At 44.5% G+C, this 21,859-nt stretch overlaps 1 protein-coding gene across 1 annotated transcript in view; it reads right to left on the bottom strand.

The window, feature by feature from the left end:
• Positions 1–2,021, bottom strand: part of UBASH3B (ubiquitin associated and SH3 domain containing B) — a 149,180-nt gene extending 147,159 nt beyond the window's left edge. The window contains exon 1 of the mRNA XM_052653090.1: positions 1,861–2,021. Within this exon, the coding sequence (XP_052509050.1) occupies positions 1,861–2,021 (161 nt within the window). The remainder of the gene's footprint in view (positions 1–1,860) is intronic.
• Between the last annotated feature and the right edge of the window lie 19,838 nt (positions 2,022–21,859).

The raw sequence follows: 21,859 nt of genomic DNA, 5'->3' as shown, positions 1-21,859 counted from the left end.
GATCCCCTGGAGGAGGGCATGGCAACCCACTCCAGTATCCTTGCCTGGGAAATCCCACGGACAGAAGAGCCTGGAGGGCTACAATCCATGGGGGAGACAATAGTCAGAAACAACTTAGCGACTAAACACCACCACCAACAAATAAATGCTAGTTGTACGAGATCTCAAGGATTGAACAAGCCAAAATGAAACCATCATCCTAATCCATCAGGACGTAGATGAGGCCTCTTGGACTCATCTATGTAGGAAAGACCCATCAGTGCAGGAAGGAATATGTCCTATTTAAACCACTTCAGAGAGCGAACGTGACAGTCTGAAGAATTCAGTTAAGTATTTCTTCCCTTAATTAAGCAATTTAGGTCCTGAATGCTGGCCTCATTTTAGAAAAGGCAAATGCTGGGGGCTGTTCTAATTCTGCAGCTTCGACCCACAGATTTCCAACCCCTATCTCCCCTTCTTAAGGACAGCTATGCACATCCATCACACAGGAGGACCTGACTTGCAGTTTCCAAGCCTGGCACACCCCTGCAAAGCTCAGAGCATCTTCTCCCTGTAACTCTGGCATCAGGAACTGGAGCCCCAGTGATTGGAAGTCAGTGTGAGGCAGAACTGTAAGTCCGTTTTATGGACTTCCGACCATAGGGTACAGCAACCTGTCCCAGCAGGTTAGGTGGAATGATAAAATCAGGAATAAGCTTTGATAAGAGATTATAGCCAAATCAGTAAGAATAAAGGTTTGCCCAGAGGCCAAGTAAGGGAAACCTAGAGCTATCATGTGAAAAAAAAAAAAAAAAAAAAAAAGAAGGAAAAAAAACCACACTTTAATCAAGTTGGCCCTTTCTGATAAAGTTTGCCTAACTCCCTGTGCAGGTGATGTCATTCAAAGAAGCAAGGATCCCAGGCCTTGTGTCCCGGCCTAAGAAATCTGCATGCGAGGAATAAAGGGGGAAGAAGGACCTGACCACCCGACCTTGGCTTCCTTCCAGGCAGAAGTCCAGACTTGGGTGGCCAGCCTCCGAAATCTCCTAGGGCCACTGCCACCTTGCCCTGGCGACCAGGCCTCTTACCAGCAGGCTGCCGGTTCGCTACCTGCGCGCTCTCAGCTCTGCCCTACCCCACCCTCCAGGAGGAAAAGGGATGCGAGAGGACGCACCCCACCTTACTCTCAGGCACCCACAGACTCCTGCGCTGCCGTCACCACTGACGGGAACCCAGGTCCCCTGGGGGCACTGCTTCCCCTTCTCATTCCAACCTCCCCATCAATGAACACGCAGCAACCGCTACGCTCCCGCTGCTCCTACTCTGGAGGAAGACAGAACCCAGAACGACATCCGGAGCCGAAAGCCGCAGCGGTGGGAGCGCCGGGTTCCCGGCCCCGCCGTCCGTCCCTGCCCTCTCCCGGTCAGCAGTGGATCCTCCAGCCAGGCCGGCGTTCGGGATCCAGAGGGTGCCCGAAGCCTCTGTGGGGCCCCGCCTCCCCCGGGGACTCGGCGCTAGAGACCTCAGGGAGCCCGGGGAGAGAACGGCTTAGCAACACCCGCGGAGGCCTGGCGCCTGCCACAGTCCCGGGGACTCGAACCCGGCGCCCTCGCCCGTAGGCATCCCGCGCCCTGGGACACGCCTCATCGTAGGCATGCCCAGCCAGCCCCTGGCCCAGCGCTCGGGCGCATCGCCCTCCCCTGCACCCTCCTCCCGGAGGAGCCGAGTCCCGGGCCGCCCGCGCGCCCAGCCTGCCCCCAACAGGTCGTGGGCAGCGGGGAGCGCGCCTCCCGCCGGGCAAGGGAGGCGAGCCGGAGCGAAGCCGAGGGCTGGCCGCGTGGGGCGGGAGGGGTCGCCGGGGCAGCGAGCTCGGCCACTTACGCGCGGGCTCTGGGGAACCCCATGGACAGCAGCACGTCCAGCGCCGACCCATGCTTGATGGTCCCGGGGCGCTGCTGGCGGTTCCTCCGCGGGGTGACTTTGCTGTACAGCTCCTCTCTCGCAGCCATGCCGAGCGGGCTGGGGTGGCCGTACTGAGCCATGCTCAGCGGCCAGCCATCTCCAGGGAAGGCACCCGAGCCGGAGGGCCCTGGAGGGCGGAGGGCCGGCCCGGGGCAGGGGAGGGGGGCTCGGGGATCCGGAGCCGGGCGCAGGCGGAGGCGCAGACGGCGCTCGGAGGTTCCCTGGTGTCGAGACTGACGCTTCCTGGTGAGGCCACCGGAGCCAAAACTGCGAGCCGCTTTCTGCCCGGCCGGCCGGCCGCCACTCGGGCCCCGGGTGCCCCCTGCTCGGCGCCCGCAGCAGCCCTCTCTCCTCCGCCCCCTTCCTTCTGCCCTCCCAGCAGTCCGGGAATTTGCAATGAGTAATTTTTGAATGGATCAAAAAGGAAAAGGAGCTTTGTGGGCCGGCTCTGCCTCGCCTGTACCCGGGCCCCGCCCCTCTCTTAAAGCGGCAGCGCGGCCCGTGACTGCTCCCGGCTGGGCGCAGGCTGTAAAAGTCCAGGTGCTTCTGGGCAGAGAATTGGAACCAGCACTGCCTGTGTACACTGGTTCAGGAGAGTCACTTCCAGCGCTCTAGCTTCTCCATGGCTTCCATCCGGAGCCAGTGGGGCCTCAAGACGCCAGATCAACCCATTTCAAGTTTCCTGTGGTTCTAGATGGGGTTATTAGTGGAAATTGGGCAAACTGATGGACGACATGAATGGACCAGAAGGCCAAGTCATAGCATCCAGATAAAAGGTTTTGCTTCCTAGAGACGGTGCAAGACCCAGAGGATTGTTAATAGCAACTGGAGACCGAGTTCCCATCAGCTGGCCAAGGAATCACGCTGAAGACCTTTTGTGTTCTCCATGATGGACCATGGGATTTCCCAGGCAAGAATACTGAAGTGGGTTGCCATTTCCTTTTCCAGGCTATTTTCCCAACCCAGAGATCGAACCAAGGTCTCCCGCGTTGCAGGCAGATTCTTAACAATTTGAGCTACAAGGGAGGGATAAAACTGCAGACAGAAGAGGAAGGGGAAGATGAAAGGAGGAAGAAGGAGGCGAGGAAGGAAGTGGGATGTGAAGGAGGGTGGGGGAGCAGGAACTGAGAAAGAACACTTTGTAATTGTAAGAGGTGTTCGGCACCGAATGGGTTGATTTTCAATAGCGAATAAGCACCCTGTCAGTAAAAGCATTCTAAGAAAGACTGCTTCATCACTGCTCAGCGGTGACAAGTAAGTTGCATCATAGGTTTGCCCAAACTACTCCTACCTCAAAAAAAGGTGGAAGTCCTAGCCACCCCTCTCTCCCCACAGCTCCACAACTTGTGAGCTGGTCATCAGCCCTCAGGAGAGCTGGTCTTGGAGATATTAAAGCATGGGAGGAAGGCTGATGACCAGCTCTCAAGTTGTGGAGCTGTGGGGAGAGCTGATGACCAGCCCCCATGAACTTGGCTTGGGGATATTAAAGCTGTTTCATTCAGAGACACATTTAGGGTCCTCAGTTAGCTAGGGGGACCCTGCTCAGTGTAATGGAAAAGGCACAGAGTAACCCTCAGTTTAGTTCAGTCCAGTCTCTCAGTCGTGTTCGACTCTTTGTGACCCCATGAATTGCAGCACGCCAGGCCTCCCTGTCCATCACCAACTCCCGGAGTTCACCCAAACTCATGTCCAAACTCATCGAGTCAGTGATAGCTGCTCTTTTTCAGGTAATGATTATATTGCCACCTCACATTTGTTTATTAGGCTCTTGTATGTGTCAATCACTGTGTTCAGGATGATAAATGAATTAACTCATTTAATTTTTATGACCCTATGGTGTATGTATAATTATTATCCCAGTTTACATACAAGAAAACAGCCCAGAGAGGTTGAGGAAGATGGTACAGATGACACGTCAGAGCCAGAGCTTTTGGTGCCTTGGACAAGTTGTTTTTGCCCTCTACAGCCCCAAGTCCTTATCTGTATGCATCATAGTAACTAGCCTTACACAGGGCTGGGCTCTCCAAAAATGTCAGTTCCTTCCCCTGCCTGGAGCGTGGGGGGAGGGCTGATGACCAGCTCTTAAGCAGCAGCTTTTCGATATTGCTTTCTAAAGCATCTAAGGGTTTTACCAGGGGACATGACACAGCTTAGTTCTCTTTAGCCCAGAATATAGTTTTCTAAAAAATATCCAGCAGTGTTTGGAAGTGGGAAGATAAGGACTCCTGGGGCTTAAGCAACAAGGTGCATAGTTCTATCTGCTATTGTGTAAGGGATGAGGAAAAAGTTCATACTTCCTGGGTGGGGGCTTCTGCCTAAGCAGAAGTGTCCCGAAGCCATGTAGAGGGCCTCTCCTGGGCGCAGAGCAAAGAGACAAAACTGGGCTGGGGAAACTATATCTAGTGGACTAGTCTCCTTGGGATGTGTTTGGTAAAGGGCACTGGATCTTACCTGATATTCTGAGCTTCTTCCAAAACCTTGGCTTGAGAGATAAATGATCTGAAACCTAGTCAAGCGATACTGTCTTGTGGAAGCAGTTTATAAACCATAAGTATCGATACTACATAAATAACTGAAATTTACTGAAAATTCACTACACATTGATGCTGTTCTTAGCTTCTTACACAAATAACTTATTAATCCCTTGATAAGACAATAAAGTAGGTACCACCATATTATCATTGGCCACTTTACAAAATGAAGACGTTGAAGCAGACAGAGAGCAAGAATCTTGTCCAAGATCGCATGCCCAGTAAGTGATTTGAACTCTTAAAATTTGTCCATGCAACCACCTACTGCCATTATGATGATGATGAAGAGATGCCAACCAGTAAAATAACATGTTCAAATAATAACCTTTTTGAGTCCTGTTACCAAGCTGAATTTGAGTTGACTCACTAAATGTGTAGCCAAGCCATTCTACTGATGCTGGGTTGTGATAAAGGAAAGTGTAATAAGTCCCCGACATGCGAATGAGTTCTGTCCCAAGAGTAAGTCCAATTTGTTCATAAGGCAATAAGGTTAGCCTAGGTACCCAACTAATACAATTGGCTATGTAGTACTATACTGTGTAATAGGGTTATAATATTTCTCATACAAAGAATACATAAAAACAAACACCAAAAGTAAAATAATTTTAATCTTCCAGTTCACTACCTTGAAAAGCACAGTAGTACAACAGTTGGCGCTTCTTAGCAGCACCAGCTACATCCTTGCTGCTCTTATTCTTGCTTCTGGACATCCTGGGTTTGAAATATGCTGTACTAGGGTATGTAGTCTATACAGGACCGTATGGTAAAGTACACAAAAGCACAACCACTTATAAGGGATACACACACGGGACCATGTACGCCAGACACATGAACTAACTCACATGATTGGACTTGTGAATGTACATACATTCGCATCTTTGAAAGTTCTCAACTTGGAGGTTCATAGGTAGGGAACTTAGTGTATAGCGTTTATTGCAAGGCTCCAGGCAAAGGAGTGGGAGATAAGCCCCAGATCCACTCCAATTTGATCTTTGAGTTAGAACTTTTTGTTTTTGTTTTTTTAAGAACCAAAAGACTGGGCTTAATCGTCATCTTATGACATTTCTGTGGCATTTCTCGGAGTCAGGATATCTCTGTTTTACAATTCTCTAGCCAAGTGGTCCATGGCTTGGGGTGGGGGGAGGTGGGGGCTTTTTAGCTCATCTTGCCCTGGAGTTTGTTTGTTAATGATGGTATCTAATGATTAAACAGCAATTTTATCAACATCGATGTTATCAATAACAGCAATTTTAGTCATCTGACTCTGGTTGTGGAGAAGGCAATGGCACCCCACTCCAGTACTCTTGCCTGGAAAATCCCATGGATGGGGGAGCCTGGTAGGCTGCAGTCCATAGGGTCTCGAACAGTCGGACACAACTGAGCGACTTCACTTTCACTTTTCACTTTCATGCATTGGAGAAGGAAATGGCAACCCACTCCAGTGTTCTTGCCTGGAGAATCCCAGGGACGGGGGAGCCTGGTGGGCTGCCGTCTATGGGGTCACACAGAGTCAGACACGACTGAAGTGACTTAGCAGCAGCAGCAGACTCTGGTTGACTAGGGTTCAGTTAGCCCAAGAGTGAGGTTGGAGGGGCGAGAAAGGGAATAAAGTTTTGTATAGAGAAATTAGTTGTAAACTTGGTAAGGGATGGAGAAGGCAATGGCAACCCTCTCCAGTATTCCTGCCTGGAGAATCCCATGGACAGAGGAGCCTGGTGGGCTACAGTGCATGGGGTCGCAGAGAGTCGGATATGACTGAGCAACTAACACTGCTACTACTGCTTGGTAAGGGAACTTGGTTTTATGGAGACTCAGTTTCACTCCTCTGTCCCTTGACACAGAATTGCGGATCTCTGTTTCCTCTCGAAAAGTTGAACTGGTTTTCTCCCTCCTCTAGGCAAACTGTGAGAGGAAATGATGGGTATAAAGATAGTTTTAGGTAGCCTGGGAAAAGCACTGTGGAAAACCAGGCACCTTAGATGTGGACAGTTGCGTTTGGGGCACTTTTACCAACATCTCCATCCGACGACCTCATCCTTCAGTCAGGGGCCAGCCATCATTTTATTTAAGACAGCTGTCCTCAGTTCTGCACAGAATAAGGTGCTGGCAATTAAGATGCATTGTGCTTCAATTGTATTGACTTTGAAAAGCTAGGGAAAGCTTTATAGAAGTCCATGTTGTTATATCACAAAGAGAAGAGGAATGACTCTTCATGAGACAGGGTATCTGACAGCAGTGGGAGGTGGGAGGGGCCCTTGCACGGTGAGGAAGCTGACACATCAGCTTCAAGCTCCTTCAGAAGGGAACCAAGTTGTCAATTTCCCCTGTATCTACCAGTCGAGTCAGAATACACACTGAGCCACAAACCTCTTTCTCTCTTTTTTATTTTCCTAAGTCATGCCATGTGGCTTGTGGGATCTTAGTTCCGCAACCAGGGATCGAACCCAGGCCCTGTGCAGCAAAAGCTGTGAGTCTTAACCACTGAACCTCCAGGTGCGTGTGTACGCGCTAAGTCACTTCAGTTGTGTCTGGCTCTTCGACTCTATGGACTGTAGCCTGCCAAGCTCCTCTGTCCATGGGATTTCCCAGGCAAGAATACTGGAGTGGGTTGCCATGCCCTCCTCCAGGGGATCTTCCCAACCCAGGGATCGAACCCACGTCTCTTTCCTCTCCTGCATTGGCAGGCAGGTTCTTTACTGCTGGTGCCACCTGGGAAAGCCCGGACCTCCAGGTAAGTCCCCACAAAGCCTTCTGTTCTTGGTGTGGCACCCCTTCCGACATGGCCATAAGGATGCCAGGATGGGCCCAGTTATTAATAACTGAGCTCATAATTTCTGAAAGCGAGTCCTGTGTCTTTCCCTTCTGCTTCTCTCTGCCCTTGAGAAAAGATCATGTGATCCCTTCAAGCACAGGCAGTAAAGTCTGCAGAATGTCTCCGGTCCCCAGAGTTGGGATGTTGAATCTCTAGGAGGCCACTGGGCCCTTGAGGTCAAGGGGATTCTTCATGATCAGAAGATTTTGACACTATCTGGTAAGGAAAGAAAAGAAGCACCAGAGGAAGGTTCCAGAACTGGGAGTCAGGCTGTAACTTAAGATATTTTCTCTGCCCCTCTCTGGGCCTTAGCTTCCTCATCTACCAAATGAGGGCTTCACTTAAGCTGGGGGTTCCCAGGACTTTACCCAGGGACCCTCAGGGACTCTTGTGGGAGGAGGATGGTGTTATCAACTGAAAGTCAGGGTGGGCAAAGCATGGTGTCCTCTCCTCCCTTCCTCTTTTTGAATTGTATACATTTGATCAGTTGTATGTCTTGGGGGTTTTATGTAAGGTTTTCTACAGGAAGATGGTTTACAGGATCAAAAAACATTTTGGAAAAGACTGAACTAGATGATCTTTAATGCCCAATTTAGTTCTGAGAGACCATAATTTAACAGGAGAGAAAGCAGAGGGGAATGGAATGGGATTGGTGAGCAGGGGCCAGGGGTACGGAGGGCGGGGGGCCCCAAAGTAGCTGGGAAGGGAGGGACAGGTGAGGAATGGGGTGAGGGCAAAGGAGAAAGGTCCACACAGGTCAAATGTTTTTTTTTTTTTTTTCTGGCAAAATCCTTTTTTTTTTTTTTTTAAAATTTTAAAATCTTTAATTCTTACATGTGTTCCCAAACATGAACCCCCCTCCCACCTCCCTCCCCATAGCATCTCTGTGGGTCATCCCCATGCACCAGCCCCAAGCATGCTGTATCCTGCGTCAGACATAGACTAGCGATTCAATTCTTACATGATAGTATACATGATAGAATGCCATTCTCCCATATCATCCCACCCTCTCCCTCTCCCTCTGAGTCCAAAAGTCCGTTATACACAGCTGCATCTTTTTTCCTGTCTTGCATACAGGGTCGTCATTGCCATCTTTCTAAATTCCATATATATGTGTTAGTATACTGTATTGGTGTTTTTCTTTCTGGCTTACTTCACTCTGTATAATCGGCTCCAGTTTCATCCATCTCATCAGAACTGATTCAAATGAATTCTTTTTAATGGCTGAGTAATACTCCATTGTGTATATGTACCACAGCTTTCTTATCCATTCATCTGCTGATGGACATCTAGGTTGTTTCCATGTCCTGGCTATTATAAACAGTGCTGCGATGAACATTGGGGTACATGTGTCTCTTTCAATTCTGGTTTCCTCGGTGTGTATGCCCAGCAGTGGGATTGCTGGGTCATAAGGGAGTTCTATTTGCAATTTTTTAAGGAATCTCCACACTGTTCTCCATAGTGGCTGTACTAGTTTGCATTCCCACTAACAGTGTAGGAGGGTTCCCTTTTCTCCACACCCTCTCCAGCATTTATTGCTTGCAGATTTTTGGATCGCAGCTATTCTGACTGGTGTGAAGTGGTACCTCATTGTGGTTTTGATTTGCATTTCTCTGATAATGAGTGATGTTGAGCATCTTTTCATGTGTTTGTTAGCCATCCGTATGTCTTCTTTGGAAAAATGTCTATTTAGTTCTTTGGCCCATTTTTTGATGGGGTCGTTTATTTTTCTGGAATTGAGCTGCATAAGTTGCTTGTATATTTTTGAGATTAGTTGTTTGTCAGTTGCTTCATTTGCTATTATTTTCTCCCATTCAGAAGGCTGTCTTTTCACCTTGCTGATATTTTCCTTTGTTGTGCAGAAGCTTTTAATTTTAATTAGATCCCATTTGTTTATTTTTGCTTTTATTTCCAGAATTCTGGGAGGTGGATCATAGAGGATCCTGCTGTGATTTATGTCTGAGAGTGTTTTGCCTATGTTCTCCTCTAGGAGTTTTATAGTTTCTGGTCTTACATTTAGATCTTTAATCCATTTTGAGTTTATTTTTGTGTGCGGTGTTAGAAAGTGATCTAGTTTCATTCTTTTACAAGTGGTTGACCAGTTTTCCCAGCACCACTTGTTAAAGAGATTGTCTTTACTCCATTGTATATTCTTGCCTCCTTTGTCAAAGATAAGGTGTCCATATGTGTGTGGATTTATCTCTGGGCTTTCTATTTTGTTCCATTGATCTATATGTCTGTCTTTGTGCCAGTACCATACTGTTTTGATGACTGTGGCTTTGTAGTAGAGCCTGAAGTCAGGCAAGTTGATTCATCCAGTTCCATTCCTCTTTCTCAAGATTGCTTTGGCAATTCGAGGTTTTTTGTATTTCCATACAAATCTTGAAATTATTTGTTCTAGTTCTGTGAAAAATATGGCTGGTAGCTTGATAGGGATTGCATTGAATTTGTAAATTGCTTTGGGTAGTATACTCATTTTCACTATATTGATTCTTCCGATCCATGAACATGGTATATTTCTCCATCTATTAGTGTCCTCTTTGATTTCTTTCATCAGTGTTTTATAGTTTTCTATATATAGGTCTTTAGTTTCTTTGGGTAGATATATTCCTAAGTATTTTATTCTTTTCATTGCAATGGTGAATGGAATTGTTTCCTTAATTTCTTTTTCTACTTTCTCATTATTGGTGTATAGGAATGCAAGGGATTTCTGTGTGTTGATTTTATATCCTGCAACTTTACTATATTCATTGATTAGCTCTAGTAATTTTCTGGTGGAGTCTTTAGGGTTTTCCATGTAGAGGATCATGTCATCCACACAGGTCAAATGTTAAAGTCTGTTTCGGACTTTAAAAACTCAAGTTGTTGTATCATAGGCTATCACTTATGTGTGGAATTGAAAAAAAAGATACAAATGAACTTATTTACAAAATAGAAAGAGACTCACAGACATAGAAAGTGAAAGTGAAAGTCAAGTCGCTCAGTCGTGTCTGATTCTTTGCAACCCCATGGACTGTGGCCTAACAGGCTCCTCCGTCCATGGGATGTTCCAGGCAAGAGTGCTGGAGTGGGGTGCCATCGCCTTCTCCAGGAGATCTTCCCCAATCCAGGGATTGAACCTGGGTCTCCTGCATTGTAGGCAGATGCTTTACCGCACAGACATAGAAAACAAACTTATGTTACCAAAAGGGAAATGGAGAGGGGGAAAGAATAAACTAGGAGGTGGGGGTTAACATACATACACTACTATTATAAAATAGTAAACAACAAGGACCTACTGTATAGCACAAGGAGCTCTACCCAATGCACTGTGATAACCTATGAGAAAAGAGTATGAAAAGCAAGATATATATATAAATGTACATGTATGGATGAATCACTGTGCTGTACATGTGAAGCTAACATGATTTGTAAATCAACTATACTTCAATAAAAAAGAAAAAAAAAGGTCACATTATTTCCACCACTAAAGGAAATAATAGTTGTGTGACTTGGTAGACTGCTACAGTGGATATCATATTGCAATATAAATGTATCAAATCAGTATGTTTGTATACCTTAAATGTATACTATATGTTAATTATATCTCAATAAAAACTAAATTTAAATTTAAAAGAGTCATATCATTTCTACTGTGTCCCAAAGCACAGTTACAATGGCTCGAAGGACCTGGAGATTGTGACCACTCCACAGTCTTGAATTTGCCCATAGGACTTGGCACAGTGCTTATGCTTGCACAATTATTGATGGGTTGTTGAATCTGTTGTATGTTATACGGTAGGAAAAGGTAAGACTGAAAAAAGTTTGGAGCATCACTCTAAACCCAACAAAAATCTTGTATTTTTCTCATATGTTGAAAAAATTAAGATCTCTCCCTCAATTGCAAAAGGAAGAGAAAGCACAGGGAGTCTATTTTCATTTTTCATCCATCTCTGAACAATAGTCCCAGTGGGTCTATTTTGGAATCCTCGTAGGAGATACTCCATTGTCTGTGCTTCCTCCTTGGATAGGCCTCATCCCAAATGTCACTGCTGAAGGCTCTGTGTCCCTGACTTGCCACGTGACAATAGGAGTGTTAGGAAATAAACAGTACAAGCTTAAAAAAAGGCTTATTCCCCTTCTCACACAACTTCTCTTTTTGTATACAAAAGGAAATGTACAGGACTTCCCTGGTGGTCCAGTGGTTAAGGCTTGACACTGCCAATGCAGGGGCGTGGATTCAAACCCTGGCTGGGGAAGTTCTTCATGCCATGTGGGCCATCCAAGAAAAGAAATGTATAGGCAACATACAAATGTACAGGTTTCCCTGGTGGCTCAGTGGTTAAGAATCTGGCGGCAGTGCAGGAGATGTGGGTCAGGAAGATCCCCTGGAGAAGGAAGCAGCAACCCATTCCAGTATTCTTGCCTGGAGAATCCACGGATAGAGGAGCTTGGTGGGTTACAGTCCATGGGGTCGTAAAGAGTCAGACACGACTGAGCAACTCCCACGGGCAACATAAGGGGGAAATTTTGTTTATAAAAAATAGAATAAAATTAAGTAGCTATAAAAACCTAGGTATGTGAAAACAACAACAATAACAAAACAAGCAAAAATAACCTCCAAGCCCTAAAAGCATGGAAACAGCAGCCATGGACCGAAATACTTGGAAAAATAATTTTTACCATTTAAAAATTCAGAATGGTTTCAGGGGTTACAAGATGGAATTTTTGGATATTTCTGTTTAAAAATGGAAGTTTAAAACTTCATTGAATGCTTTTTAATGAATCCTTGTGAGGCTGTGTACATTGATGTTAGATGTATTTCCAAATCATGCATAATACATAATGTCAACATAAATAACTTATGACCTATACAGATAGGGGAAGTTTTGTAATGCCAGGCCGTCATTAGAATAATACTCTGGCCAGTTAGCTATTTCTTCCATCTTCATTCTGGAAATTAAAATACTAAAAGTGCCAGTTGCTGCCTCTCCACCCAGTTGCCTGACCCATTGTCTCCCCAGCCACCCTAGAAAGTGTTTAGCTGTATTTTATGACACTTTCCCTTCTAGGATTGAGTTAAGATTTGTGAATGTAACATAATTTACCTCTATTTTCTCATCTTTAAAATGGAAATAGCAAGACATACTTCATAGAGTTTTGTTATCTTTAAAATGAAATAACAAGACATGCTTCATAGGGTTTTGTCATCTTTAAAATGGAAATAAGACATACTTCATAGGGTTTTGTGATACTTAAGTGAGTTGTGAATATGAACATACCAAAAAAGTGACACATGCTTGCTGAAGCCTTAATGAAACTGTTTATCCCTGTGTCCTAGTCACCTTCCTATTCTCATGACATTTGTGCAGTTCCTTTGTTTCATTAGAATTTAGGACTGTAGAATTAGATTAATCATAATCCATGGTCCATATGTGGCTCAATTTTAGCCACCTAGCTACTTATTTAATCAGTTCATTTTGAATAATACAATCAGTTCAGTTCAGTCGCTCAGTCGTGTCCGACTCTTTGCATCCCCATGGGCTGCAGCATGCCAGGCTTTGCTGTCCATCACCAACTCCCAGCACTTGCTCAAACTCATGGGCATTGAGTTGGTGATCCTATCCATAAGCACCCACAAAACTTTCACCTGAAACAAAAGTTAGGACCTTGACAGTAACTAATATCTTACCAAATGACCACACTCTACTCCAACAAGCTTATTCCTTGCCTTCCCGTATTCTAGGTGGCTTCATCCTATATTCTATGTTCATCATTCCCTTCTTTTCCTTTTCATATAATTTTATTGAATCTATGAATGTGAAAGTGAAAGTCACTCAGTTGTGTCCAACTCTTTGAGACCCCATGGACTATACAGTCCTTGGGGATTCTCCAGGTCAGAATACTGGAGTGGGTTGCCTTTCCCTTCTCCAAGGGTTCTTTCAAATCCAGGGATGGAACCCAGGTCTCCCACATTGCAGGCGGATTCTTTCCCAGCTGAGCCACAAGGGAAGCCCTAGTGAATCTTTAAATATCATAAAGAATATTCTTAAAGAAATTTTTAGCTGTTTTTTTGAAAAAATTTTTAAAGAATTTTTTCACTCTCTACTGAATTTGTTAAAGTCTTTATTGAATTTGTTACAGTATTGCTTCTGTTTTATGTTTTTTTGTTTTTTGGCCACAGGACATGTGGGATCTTAGCTCCCAAACCAGGGATGGAAATTGTGCCCCTTGCATTGGAAGAAGTCTTAACCAATGGACCATCAGGGAAGTCCCTTTGAAACTTTTTTATTTTAAGTGTACTGCAGTTGATTTACAATGTTGTACTACTTAGAGGTGTACAGCAAAGTGATTCAGTTATACATACATATGTATCTATTTTTTCAGATTTTTTTCTCTTATAGCTTATTACAAAATATTGAACACAGTTCCCTGTGCTATACAGTAGGCCCTTGTTGGTTATCTATTTTATATATAGTAGTGTTAGCTGTTTCAATATAATAGAGTACAATGCTGTTTGTAATCTTCTGAGATTTGCTTTTTGTTTTTTTGCTCAATAGTACACAGCTAAGGTGTATAACTAAGGTATATTCGTACTGTTGAATATCGGGTAGTCCATTGGTTTGGTTGCTATATAATAGTCCATCTCTTGTTATGTCATGTTTGGATTATTTCCAAGTTTTTGCTTTTATGATTCTGCTGCTATGACCACTCTTTTTTTTTAATTATTTATTTTAGTTAGAGGCTAATTACAATATTGTGGTGGTTTTTGCCATACACTGACATGAATAAGCCACAGGTACACATGTGTCCCCATCCTGAACACCCTTCCCACCTCCCTCCCCACCCCATCCCTCTGGGTTGTCCCAGAGTACTGACTTTGCGTGCCCTGCTTTATGCATCAAACTTGCACTGGTCATCTATTTTACATATGGCAATATACATGTTTCAATTCTATTCTCTCAAATCATCCCACCCTTGCTTTCTCCCACATAATCCAAAAGTCTGTTCTTTACATCTGTGTCTCTTTTGCTGTCTTGCATATAGGGTTGTTGTTACTGTCTTTCTAGATTTCACATGTATGCGTTAATATACTGTATTAGTGTTTTCCTTTCTGACTTACTTCACTCTGTATAATAGGCTCCAGTTTCATCCACCTCATTAAAACTAACTCAAATGCATTATTTTTATAGCTGTGTAATATTCTATGTGTATATGTACCACAACTTCTTTATCCATTTATCTGCCAATAGACATCTAGGTTGCTTCCATGTCCTAGCTATTGTAAACACCACTCTTTATAAGTCTCCAATTGTATCTGTGCAAGAATTACCCTTGGACTATAGCCTGCCAGGCTCCTCTGTCCATGGAATTCTCCAGGCAAGAATACTGGAGTGGATAGCCATTTCCTTCTCCAGGGGAGCTTCCTGACCCTGGGATCAAACCCAGGTCTCCTGCACTGCAGTCCGATTCTTTACTGTCTGAGCCACCAGGGAAACTCAATTCTAGGAGGAGAAGCTGGGGTACTTTATACCTAGAAGATAATTCAAAACTGTTTTCCAAAGTAGTTACACCAGTTTATATTTCCATCACCAGCACATAAGAGATTTCTTTGCATTGTGGTTGCCTGTGGCTACATAATTATTCTATATTCCAGACTATTTTACAAATAGTAAAGGTGAACTTGAGGTAATGTAGTCAGAGAGTTCAAGCGTATGGGCTCTGTGTTTGACTTCCACTTTCTTTCTTATGAGCCATGTAACTTTAAACAAATTCATCCATTTAACAATTATTCACTGAGCACCTACTAAATATGTGCTGAAGACAAAGTCCCTTTTCCCAAGGATCCTACATTCTAGTGGGAAGCGACAGATAGTGAGTAAATGTTAATTCCATACTGTGATAAATGCTATAAAGAAGGAAAACAGAGTGATGTGCTTAGAAGTAACTGAGGGTGGGAAACTCCTCTAGCAAAAGCGAGTTGGGAAGGTCACCTGTGTGGAGGTGACCTCAAAGCTAAGATATGAATGATCAGAGGGAGGCAGCCAAATGAAGAGGTGGAAGGGGAGACTTGCAGGTAGCAGGCACAGAAAAATGCAAACCCTTCAAAGGTGAAAATACTCAAAGGCACGTAAAAGAGGTCAGAGAAGCTGAAGCACAGGGAAGGAGGGGAGAATGAAGACCTGCAATGGGTGTGCAGAGCCAGTTTCCGCTTCCAGGGCAGAGCTCATTGTTTCAGGAATACCTGGAACCATTCATCAAATCATTATTAGCAGGAAATCAGCCATGGTGGGAGTATTTACACCATGGAAATTGCCAAATGCTTCCCCAGGGCTTGTTCCCCATGGCCCTGAGAGTCAGGGGGCAGGGTGAGGTGGGGGAGGGGGAAAGACAACTGAACAGATACAGTTAAAGAGTTGCTTCACCTCTCAGCACCCAATCTCAAAGTGTCATCGTGAGAATTAAATGAGTTGGTTCATCTAAAGCACAGGGCGGAGGAGGAGTGACCGCAGAGCACTTGCCTGCTCCTGCCGATTTTCCTATTCCTTCTCCAGCTTCCCTACCCTGCAACCATCTGGTCATGATGCTCCTAGGAGGAAAAAGAACAAACATATGTTGAGTGGCCACTATAGGCCAGGACTCTCACATGTTGTTATTTCACACCATCAGCAATACTGTCAGGGAGATAACTACATGGGAAATTTACTGATACACCTATTGAGGTTGGGTAACATGCCCAAGGTCTCACAGCTGCTAAGCAGTGAACTGGCATTGAAAACTAAGACATCAGTGGGACTTCCCCAGTGGTCCAGTGGCTAAGACTCCGTGCTCCAAATTCAGGGGGCCCGAGTTTGATTCCTGGTCAGGGAACTAGATCTTACATGCTGCAACTGAAGATTCTGCATGTTACAGTGAAGATCAAAGATCCCGGCATAGCCAAATAAAATAAATAAATATTCTTTTTAAAAAAGAAAGAAAGATGATTTTTCTTGGTGGCTCAGTGGTAAAGAATCTGCCTGCCAATGCAGGAGAGATGGGTTCAGTCCCTGGTTGGGGAAGATCCCACATGCTGCGAAGCAATTAAGCCCATGTGCTGCAACCACTGAGCCCACATGCTGCCAACTACTGAAACCTGTGTGTCCCAGAGCCTGTGCTCTGCTATGCTATGAGAAGCCACTGTAATGAGAAGCCCGCACACCACAACTAGAGAAGAGCCTGCACAGCAGTGAAGACCCAGCACAGCCAAAATAAATAACTAAAAACAATTATAAAAAAATAAAAGCAACTGGTATCTCCATTTAAAAGGAAAAAGAAAAATAAGACATCAGAATCTAGCTTCAGGGCATATTACAATTAACCTCAATTCATTACTATCAATTAAAACATTTTAATAGGCAACTCATTTGAGGGGATAATTTATTTGGATATACTATTAAATGAACCACAGACTTGCTTGAGACTGTTGGAAGATGTGTGAGTAAAAGGGGTTGCAGCAGTTCTGGGAATTGAAGTAACCTTTGCTAAACTCATCATCAGGTGACTAACAAGTAAAAGATAAAATTTTTCCTTTCAGTAATTCTTTCCTTCTACAGTAAGTGGCTACCTACTATATGCAATGGGCTCAAAAATAGAAGTAGGTTCAAGGTTTGCCAAGTCTAGTGGGAGACAGGCATGATCAGACCATAAGAAAACAGGATGATTGAGAGACAGAGGTTTCCTTAAATTGTCACAGGGGCCAAATGGTGGAAAGGTGGGTGGGAAAGCTTCCCAGAGAATGTGATGTCTGAGTTGGATGTTGAAAGATGAATGAAGGCACATCAGAAGTGGAATGAGAAAGTAGGGGTGGGATGAGGCTGAGTAGAAAGAGAAGGAAAGAAAGGATGTTCTAGGCTGAGAAACTGCCAAGTGCAAAGACCAAAGATGGGAGAGATCTGGTCATCTTGAAAGATCATCTTGGAAGACTGGCATGGAAGAAGCACAGGGCTTGGAGGAAATGGAAGAGATTCAGATAATAGATCAGGGTTGGAGAATTTGGGTTACTGCAGAACCAGACTTCTTTATAGGTAATATTTCCCTGGCTGATGTAAGTCCAGCTTTGATACCCTATTGGGAAATTCATCACCATCCAATGACTGGATGAATAATACAAAACCACTTAGAAACCATGGTGCTATGGTCTGAAATTTTCAGTTCAGTTCAGTTTAGTCACTCAGTTGTGTCTGACTTTTTGCAACCCCATGAACTGCAGCACGCCAGGCCTCCCTATCCATCACCAACTCCTGGAGTTCACCCAAACTCATGTCCATCGAGTTGGTGATGCCATCCAGCCATCTCATCCTCTATCATCCCCTTCTCCTCCTGCCCCCAATCCTTCCCAGCATGTTCTTCCAAAATTAATAAGTTGAAATCCTAATCTGTAAAGTGATGGGATTAGGAGGAGGGGCTTTGGGGAGGTAATCAGGTCATGAGGGTGGAGCCCTATGAATGGGATTAGTGCCCTTATAAAAAAGACCCCAGAGAGCTCCCTTGCCCCTTCCATCATGTGAGGACACTGAGAAGGCTGCAACCCAGAAGAAGACTCTCACTTGACCATGCTGACATCCTGATCTTGCACCTCCAGCCCCCAGAACTATGAAAAGTACATTTCTGTTGTTTATAAGACACCAGTATATGGTATTTTGTTACAGCAGCTCAAATAAATGAAGACCCAAGGGAAAATCAGCATGACATCTCAAAATGCTACTCATTCTTCAAGCTCAATCAAAATACTGAAATTTCCAAGAAGTCTTCTCAGGCCCCCAACTTCTGAAACTCGGAGCACATTTCAAACTTAAAATCTCATGGATAATTTACAATATCCTGCCCTTTCTTTTCCTTCACTTTTTCATTCTACTTAAGTGTAAATGCTTTATAAAATATGGAAGTAATACAGTGAGATTTTTTAAATCATAAAATTAATGTCAATCAGATAAAGAAGGAAAAACAATCACTTCAGACAGAAGTGATCAACAGTTACATTTTCTTCCATTGATTTTTAGTAAAATAAATGATCAATGCTCAGGCCTAGGCAAATTAGTTATAAATTACTTGAGAGTGGAGATTGCTCACTATCACTATATTCTTTTTTAAAATATTTATTTACTTATTTGGCTATGCTGAGTCTTAGTTGTGGCGTGCAGGGTCTTTAGTTGTGGCATGTGGACATTATATATTTTTACCTCCCATGTGAACTTCTTAAATGTTTGTCATTGATGGAGACAATTCTCAATGAATTAAGAGCTCCCAGCTAGATGGGAGCATGGCATAAGCCTGAAGAGTCTATTAAGATAGATTTGCTTGAAAATTTGTGTCCAGAGTGAGCAGTGTTGTAAAAAAAGCCCAGAAAAGATGACACAGTCAGCCTTGTCATCTTCAAAATTACAGGACAAGTCTTTCCACAAATGTGGCTCTTTAGAGTGGAGACCATCTGTGCTGGCTAGTCTTGTGGGGATTCTGGATCCATCTCTGAGGGTGGATGACCGGACTGTCACCTGAAAAATAAAAGCAAAATGAATATGGCAAGGAATAGACCACCCTCTTTCCCTCTCTTTCTTTCTTCCTGAAGTCCCCTGAGCAAAACAGATTATCCATCTCTTGAGGAATCAGAATGTTGTTCATTTCTGCGGCTGCTATGAAAAATTATCACTCTGGGTGGCTTAAAACAAGAGAAATGTATTCTCTCACGGTTCTAGAGGCCAGAAGTCCTGAGTCAGAGTCACTGGGCTGAAATCAAGGTGTCAGCTGGGCTGTACCCCTCCCAGATCCTTTAGGGGAGAATCCATTCCCTGCCTCTTCCGTCTTCTGGTGGCTACTGGCATTTTCTGGCTTGCAGCTGCATCCCTCTGGTCTTGAAGGCAGCATCTTCAAATCTCTCTCGGCTTTGTCTTCCCATCACCTTCTCTTGTCTGTCTGAAATCTCTTTCCTCTCCCTTATAACGACCCTTGTGATTGTATTCAGGGCCCACCTGGAAAATGCAGGATAATATCTCCATCTCAAAACCCTTCATTTCATTCCATCTGTGAAACCTCTTACTTTCCTTACAAAGAAACATTTTACAGGTTCTAGAGATGAGGACCTGATACCTTTGGGTGGCCATTATTTAGTCCTACACTAGTAGTTCTTAGAGCAATTCATTGTGAGGCTGGATGAACTTCAAGGTTCAAGAGAAGCCTTTTGATGGGGACTTTCCTGGTGGTATAGTGGTTAAGAATCTGCCTTCTGGTGGTTCAGACGGTAAAGCGTCTGTCTGCAATGTGGGAGACCTGGGTTCGATCCCTGGGTCGGGAAGTTCCCTGGAGAAGGAAAAGGCAACCCACTCCAGTACTCTTGCCTAGAAAATCCCATGGATGGAGGAGCCTGGTGTCCATGGGGTCGCAAAGAGTTGGACACGACTGAGCGACTTCACTTCACTTCCAATGCAGGGGACATGGGTTTGATCCTTGGTTGGGGAACTAAGCTTGCCTGCCCCAAGACAGAAGCCTGCATGCCACAATGAAGAGCCCATGTGCTGCAATGAAGACCCACCACAGCCAAAATAAAGAGAAAAAAGTGAAAAGAGAGAGACAGAGAAGCTTTTTCAACTGTATGATCTGGGTTAATGGGAGCAGACAGATAATGGGGAAGGGCAGAAAAAGAGTAAAAAAATCATACTTTCCCAATAGTTTTGGAAAAGGCCCCTGTCCTTGATTTATGTTGTTTCCCCTGCTTGCAGCTCTTCCTTCCCCTGACCTCTTAAGGGGACTTACCTGAGCTCACCTGCCTGCCTGGTGCATACTGCATCAATGAAATCTGCAACTCACTTTGTCTTCTGTTTCCCTTTTATCATAGCACTAAGTTCAGCGAATGGCTTTTCGTACACTTAATGTTTACCTCCAGGGGAGAGTGTGAGCTCCATAAGGCTCAATGTCCCTTACCCAGAGCTGTGCTCTCAGTAGGCACTTAATAAATGCTCTTGAATTGACTGGAATCGCATTCCAGTTGAGATGAGAGATGCCCTGATGGCACATGTGCAATTGCATTTCCTCGCTTCCCTGATCTTGAGACCAAGGCTAAGAAACTCTCTCTCCCACCCCACTGGCTGGACTGGCTCAGAGCCCTGTCCTGAACCTCGCCTCTCTCTCCTTCAGTTTCCTAGGTGATTAAACAGATCCTAGTTCACATCTCCAGTTCATGCTGTGAGTAAGCTCAAAGCAAGGCTCCTTAAAGCCATCCTTACGGAAAAGTCTGTCAAGGACCACACACCAAAAGTGGAGCTTTTGTGACCAGAGGCTTGTAGGGGTTATAGAGGGAAGAATGACCTTCTTTGAATAGGTGGCCTGAACCAGGAAGAGAGGTGATATTTAGGCAAACCTCCAATGTTCAGTGGAAGGATGGTTTGGGAAACATGTCTTTTCTAAAAAATATTTTATTTATTTATTTAGCTGCACCAGGTCTGAACTGTAGCACTCAGGATCTTTGATCTTCGTTGTGGCATGCGGAATCTTTAGTTGCAGCATGTGGGATCTGGTTCCCTGACGAGAGATGGAACCCTGAGCCTCCTGCATTGGGAGCATGGAGTCTTAGCCACTGGACCACCAGGGAAGTCCTGGGAAACACATGTCTTTAAATGACAAGTGACTCTGTTCTTTTAGGCCCTGGCTCTGACATTAGTCACTACACCACGACCACCCCCACCCCCACCCCCATCTAGCTGCTTATGGGTGCTCCTGGGGCTGTGTCCAGCATGCGTGTGGATGGAGCCTGCAGACCAATCCTAGAAGTTTCCTCATGGCTGGTTCTCTTATTAGTTAGAAGCTCCTGTAAAGAGAAGCCAAGAGAAGAATTGCAAGTGCAAACCACCCCTTGGTTAAAGACTTTAATTGAAGAACTAGGGACTGAGATACTGTTGGATTTTTATTATCTATGCTGCTTCCACCCACTGAGAATTTTACCCTCCTCTTCCTGGTAGCTCAGCTGGTAAAGAATCTTCCTGGAGTGCAGAAGACCCCGGTTTGATTCCTGGGTCGGGAAGATCCACTGGAGAAGGGATAGGCTACCTGCTCCAGTATTCTTGGGCTTCCTTGGTGGCTCCACCTATAATGCGGGAGACCTGGGTCCAGGGAAGATCCCCTAGAGAAGGGAAAGGCTACCCACTCCAGTATTCTGGCCTAGAGAATTCCAGGGACTATACAGTCCATGGGGTTGCAAAGAGTCGGACACAACTGAGCAACTTTCACTTTCACTTCCTCTTTAGTAATAGTGTTCACATAGCTCCTTACAATTTTCAAGCACTTTTAGGCATAATACCTTGTTTAATTATTATTCCCCCCCAAGAAAACAGAACAATATAAAGAAGTTACATTATATACATTTTTCCTAGTGACAAAAATAAAAGAATGAGGCTCAGAAAAAAAAATTATGCAACGTAAGTATGATAATGCAATGATGCATGAGAGAAGCATGAGGTGTTTAAACCCAGGTTTTGCAGAAATGAGAGCCATTCTGGTAATTTTCTTCTGTCTTTCTTGGGCTGGGACCAAAAATGTCTTATGACTTGGCACTCTTAAGTGCAAGGAA

The sequence above is a fragment of the Budorcas taxicolor genome, chromosome 15 (genome assembly GCF_023091745.1).
Source record: "Budorcas taxicolor isolate Tak-1 chromosome 15, Takin1.1, whole genome shotgun sequence".
NCBI lineage: Eukaryota > Metazoa > Chordata > Mammalia > Artiodactyla > Bovidae > Budorcas > Budorcas taxicolor.
This window is presented reverse-complemented; position numbering and strand designations above follow the sequence as displayed.